The 5,450-nt window shown below is 34.1% G+C and overlaps 2 protein-coding genes across 2 annotated transcripts; both read left to right on the top strand.

Moving 5' to 3' along the window:
* The first annotated feature begins 467 nt into the window (after positions 1-467).
* LOC141679588 (uncharacterized) lies at positions 468-2,817 on the top strand. The gene is made up of 6 exons (XM_074486051.1): positions 468-613; positions 1,144-1,779; positions 1,840-2,007; positions 2,104-2,171; positions 2,277-2,303; positions 2,582-2,817. The coding sequence occupies exons 1-6, from the start codon at positions 468-470 to the stop codon at positions 2,815-2,817; spliced, it is 1,281 nt and encodes a 426-aa protein (XP_074342152.1).
* Positions 2,818-2,823: 6 nt separating this feature from the next.
* LOC141679587 (uncharacterized) lies at positions 2,824-3,908 on the top strand. The gene is made up of 3 exons (XM_074486050.1): positions 2,824-3,156; positions 3,241-3,523; positions 3,808-3,908. Exons 1-3 carry the CDS (start codon positions 2,824-2,826, stop codon positions 3,906-3,908), a joined length of 717 nt encoding a protein of 238 aa, XP_074342151.1.
* Positions 3,909-5,450: the final 1,542 nt, after the last annotated feature.

The following is a 5,450-nucleotide window of genomic DNA, read 5'->3' as shown; positions in this document are numbered from 1 at the left end:
ACCGAGGGTTATCATAAACGTATACCTCTGATAAGCAATAAATACTCTGAAATAGAGAATTTAGATGATGAAGACCTTGATCCTGACTCAACACAGAGGTGACATGTTTCACTAAGAGAGTATTATTGTTACAAGATTATGATACACACTTTTGAAGGTATTTATTAGAAGTAAGCAATATGATTAAAATATAAATGCGTAATGAATTAGTGCATATTCTCACCATCGTCTCATTAATTTCAGGTTTAACGCCTCACCTTACTGGACGTTTATAGAAATAACACGTTGTGGATCAGTTTGCTGCCATTGAACAATATAGATTAGACTGGGTTTCAACGCATCAAACTACCATCCGTGCTGATTTGTATAATTCTGTGCGTGATGCTCTCAGTAAAGGGGACCATGATCCAATGCATGTTGGAAAAGCTGTTATACTGCCTGCTTCATTCACTGGATCTCAATGATACATGTCTCAATACTTTAAGGATTCCTTGGCGATATGTCGTGCAATTGGTCATCCATCCTTATTTCTCACTATGACTTGCAACTCAAAGTGGCCAGAGATACAAGAAATGCTTAAATTTTTTTCCAACGTTGATTATGTTGATGCACCGTATATTATTTCTCGCGTGTTTAAAAGGAAGCTTGATTAGTTATTAGATTTGATTAAAAAGAAGAGCTACTTTAGAAAGTGTATAGGAGGTAAATTTATTTTATTGGACACCGACAATTTTACATTTAATTTTTTGAATCATATCTACACACATGCATAGATTTAATATTTTCTTTACTTATATTTTGCACAATTATGCATGTAATTGAATTCCAGAAGCGTGGTTTGCCACATGTGCATATGCTAATCTAGCTGAGCCCTGAAAGCAGACCTATTCTATTGAAAAGGTTGACCAATTGGATTCTACTGAAATACCATATAAGAATTCTGATCCAATAGCATATGAAGCTGTTCAAAACTACATGACGCATGGACCCTGTGGTAAAGACTTATACACATCTCCATGTATGGTGAAAGGAAAATGTATGCGTCATTTCCCAAAGAGGTGTGAATAAATAGAATGATACATATGTTCCGTAATAAGTCTATTTTATTATTAATATCGACGCATGTAAGTTTTTGTTTTGCAGGTTTAATGGTAATACCTATTTTGACGATTGTGGTTTTCCTGTTTATCGGATGCGTAACACTGGTACAGTCATCAACAAAAAAGGGATCAACCTTGACAATCAATATGTAGTTCCATACAATCGAGATCTTCTGTTGTGGTTTCAGTGTCATATAAATCTGGAAATTTGCATAAGTTCAAGATCGTTGAAATATCTCTTCAAGTACTGTTTGAAGGGTCATGACACTGCTATAATATTGTTGAAGAATAAAAGTAACAAATTAGGGAGTGAACAAACTGCAAGATCCGTAAAGAATTTAGATGAGGTAAAGATTTTTCTTGATGGTAGATATGTTTGTGCATGTGAGGCATCCTGGAGGATTTTTGGGTTTGACATTCACCATCGTTCCCCAAGTGTTAAACGCTTACCAATACATTTTCCCGGTCAGAAGTACTTGAATTTTCAGAGTTCTACAGATTTGGAGAATGTGTGCAATAACGCGACTTCCAAAAAAAGTAAACTAGAGGCTTTGTTTGTAGCTAACAGTGAATTTCTACAAGCTCGAAATTTTACGTATTCTGACTTTCCCACCCATTTTACATGGATAAAGAAAACTGCTAAATGGAAGCTTAGACAAAGAGGTGATGTGGTTGGGAGGTTAGCAGAGGTTCATGCAAGAACTGGTGAATTATTGTATCTTTGAATGCTGTTACTTAGATGTAAAGGTGCTTTATCTTTCACTCAGCTACGCACTATTGATGGAACTATATATGATACATTTAGGGAAGCATATGGTGCTCTTGGTCTGTTGAATAATGATAAGCAGTGGCATGATGCTTTGGAAGAAAATGCATTCTCAGCTATGCCAACCCAAATTCGGGCTATGTTTGTTAACATACTGGCAAATTGTTAAATGTCTGATCCGCTTGCGCTATGGGAAAAACAATGGCCAGCATTATTAGACGATGTTCTTTATATTAGGTGCAAGATTTTAGATAAAATTCATTTAATATTGTCCGAGTATGAAATCCAGAACTATGCTTTAGCAGGTGTGTGATCAGTATTAAATACATGATACGTTTGATATTTTGTAGTATCATTTTTATTGTTTTTAATTAGATGTCGGAACATTTACCAATGTTTTTTTTGTGCAGAGATTGAAAAGTTGTTATATGATGTTGGTAAGTCCTTATGAGATTTTCATATGATGCCATTTCCTGATGAACGATTTTTTCACACTTTTTTCAATCGTCTCATTGTTGAGGAAGCTAGCTACAATAAAGAAGAATTGAGACTTAATCATGAAAAAGCTCATAAAAATCTAAACTCAAGGCAACTGGATGTATATAATGCAGTTGTTGATAATGTAAATAAAAATAAAGATGGAATGTTTTTTGTTTACGGGAGCGGTGGATGCGGTAAAACATTTTTCTGGCAAACTCTTCACGTTTTCGATCAGAAGGAAAGATTGTTCTTCCTGTTGCAGGCTCAGGAATTGCTGCTACACTTCTTCCTGGTGGCCGAACAACTCATTCTAGGTTTAAAATATCGCTTAAATTAGATCAAAGTTCTATTACTGGAATAAAACATTGTACATACATTGCAGAGTTGATGCAACACACAAGTCTTATAATATGGAATGAAGCTCCAATGCAGCATCGCTATGCATTTGAAGCCGTGGACAGAAGCTTGTGAGACATAATGGCTGTCGTTGATGTAGAACAAGGAAATAGACCCTTTGGTGGTATTACAGTTGTTTTTGTTGGCGATTTTCGACAGATATTACCTGTTCAGCCTAAGGCTGGAAGGGCTGAAATAGTGAATGCACCATTTAACAAATCTCGGCTTTGGAAATCTTGCCAGGTCTTTCTTCTCAGTCAGAACATGAGATTACATTCAGGTAATTCTGAAGCTAGAAGTAAAGTAATAACTGACTTTAGTAAATGGCAACTTGAGATTGGAGACGGAAGAGTTGAATGCATTGATACTCATCGTGCAGATGTTGAAACTGAGTTTGTAGTTCCTGATGAATATGTTGTCAAGAGTCCCTTGAAAAGTCCCATTAAAACCCTAATTGACATTATATATACATATTTTTAGAATAACTTGCATTCACAGGAGTATCTGAGATCGAGATCTATTTTGACTCCAATAAATGTTGTAGTTGATGAAATCAATGCACAAATTCTTGAAAGAGTTCTGGGTAATGTGCATACTTATCTCAGCCAAGAGTCAATTAAAGACAGGGGTGTTGACGATAATGACTTTAATTCATCATTTCCAGTTGAGTATCTGAACTCCATAAATATGTCATGTATGCCTAAACATGAGTTGAAAGTAAAGGTTGGAGCTGTTATTATGTTGATGAGGAATTTAAATCAGATTATGGGTCTATGCAATGGTACAAGGATGATAGTTACTGGCTGCAAAAAAAATAGTATAGAATGTCAAATTCTCTGTGGATCTCAAGTTGGTACGAAACATCTAATTTCAAGAATCAATACGGTCCCAACAGACACGAATTGGCCATTTGAATTTAAAAAAACACAATTTGCTCTCCAAATATATTTTTCCATGACTGTGAACAAGAGCCAAGGTCAATCATTGGACACAGTTGGATTGTATCTTCCTCGGCTCGTATTCTCTCATAGTCAGTTATACGTTTATCCCGTGTTACATCTCCAGAAGGACTACATATTCTTATTGATGACGATAATGGGAAAAGCACAAATATAACATCAAATGTTGTGTTTGAAGAAATTTTCTACAACCTTCCTAAATTGTGATCATATTTGATTTAACTAACTTATTGTGATTGTTTGATCATTAGTATTTTGTCCCTGAAGTCCTTATTTCGTGGTATGTGATTTGTTTAACAGTTGAATTTGTTTTTATTATTGTAATTTTATGTCATTGAGTTTCGTTTGGAAAAACAATTTATAGTATTTAAAAATAATAAAAAAGAATAGCGTGTATATAACAAAGCTGTATAATTAGTTCCCACTAATCCATCTAACTAACTTGATGCTGAGCCAATCATATTGATCCTCATCGTATCAAATAATAATCCATCTAATCAAAGGATATGTTTATGATTTAGTTAAAGGCCGATTGGATTATCCCTTTACAGGCCTTAAGTCACGTATTAAAAGGGAAAGATCAAGTCTGCAATATATGTTTGTCATGCACTTCATTCAACAACATGTCATCAATTATCATTCTCGTTAATGTAGGGTAATGGACTACAAAAAGACCACAACGTCTATGTGATATTCTAAGTTCAGTACCTCCATTAAAAATAGAAAATGTAAGTGTTGAACAAGATTGAAGTTGCATATTTATCTCAACAATACTGGTTTGAATAACTCAACATAGAACAAGGACTTTGAAATAATCTATGTTCCACTGGAATAAATACAGAATGGTAATTGTGTATATGCACAAAAGGTTTTGTTAGCTGCAGTGAAGAAGACGTCAATAACGATCCGTATGAAGTTCATTAATATGTTCCGGCATCAGAGTAATAAGGTTGGAGTCATTCGAAGCAGTTGTCAGAATCAGTGTGAAGACCTCAAGGATTCCTAGTGAAGTTGGTTATATTTGGTAGAAGACTTAACAGTGTTTTATACGGGTATAATACGAAGGCCTGAAAGCGGAACTAGTCGTTTGTGAACCAGACCCCTGCACGAGACGTCAGTAATCCGTGAAAGGAAACGGAGTATTATTTTTAGAAATACTGTTAAGTGGTTTTTGTACTCGAAAGGATTGAAAATATTTAAGTACGGAGACGCGGAAATTTCGGAGATTAAACGGCTTGATGATACAGAGGTGTACAGCTAAACAGCTCGAAGAATTGTCAGGCTCAAAGTTTAAATTGTTAACTTAAATAAATTTATTCTATGAACTTTAATATAATTTATTTAATAAACTTAATATGATTTATCTTATAAACTTTATATAAGTTTATTTTATAAATCTAAATTAGTTTATTTACATAAATTATACTTAAGTTTATGTTATAAATTAATTTAATTCTAATTTAAATATTATTTAAAAGGGCGTTCATTTGTTTATTATTATTAAACAAAAGAAATCTTGCATGCATGCGTATCAGTGTACAGGAAAATTGCAAAAGGAACTAAAATATTAATCTGTGTGCAAATGAAACAAGAGAGTAAAGTTGCGCTCGAAATAAGGATTGAAAGCCTTGATTTTTTATCTCTCGTGGGGCCCTGTTGTTTGATAAAAACAACAACAAATCCACTGTAGTTTGTTTGCAAAGAAACCAGACCATTTGAGTTTGTTTTCAAAAGAAAATTCTTCATGTG

Source organism: Apium graveolens, chromosome 8 (genome assembly GCF_009905375.1).
Source record: "Apium graveolens cultivar Ventura chromosome 8, ASM990537v1, whole genome shotgun sequence".
In the NCBI taxonomy this organism is placed as follows: Eukaryota; Viridiplantae; Streptophyta; class Magnoliopsida; order Apiales; family Apiaceae; genus Apium; species Apium graveolens.
This window is presented reverse-complemented; position numbering and strand designations above follow the sequence as displayed.

Excerpts from the sequence above, each read along its gene's own strand:
- LOC141679588 (XM_074486051.1), top strand. The coding sequence starts at position 468 with ATGTCTCAATACTTTAAGGATTCCTTGGCGATATGTCGTGCAATTGGT. Across the intron at positions 614-1,143 it reads GTTGATTATGTTGATGCACC|GTTTAATGGTAATACCTATT; the intron begins GTATATTATTTC and ends TTTGTTTTGCAG. Across the intron at positions 2,008-2,103 it reads CCAACCCAAATTCGGGCTAT|GTGCAAGATTTTAGATAAAA; the intron begins GTTTGTTAACAT and ends TCTTTATATTAG.
- LOC141679587 (XM_074486050.1), top strand. The coding sequence starts at position 2,824 with ATGGCTGTCGTTGATGTAGAACAAGGAAATAGACCCTTTGGTGGTATT. Across the intron at positions 3,157-3,240 it reads TTGTAGTTCCTGATGAATAT|GAGTATCTGAGATCGAGATC; the intron begins GTTGTCAAGAGT and ends TTGCATTCACAG. Across the intron at positions 3,524-3,807 it reads GATTATGGGTCTATGCAATG|AAGGACTACATATTCTTATT; the intron begins GTACAAGGATGA and ends TTACATCTCCAG.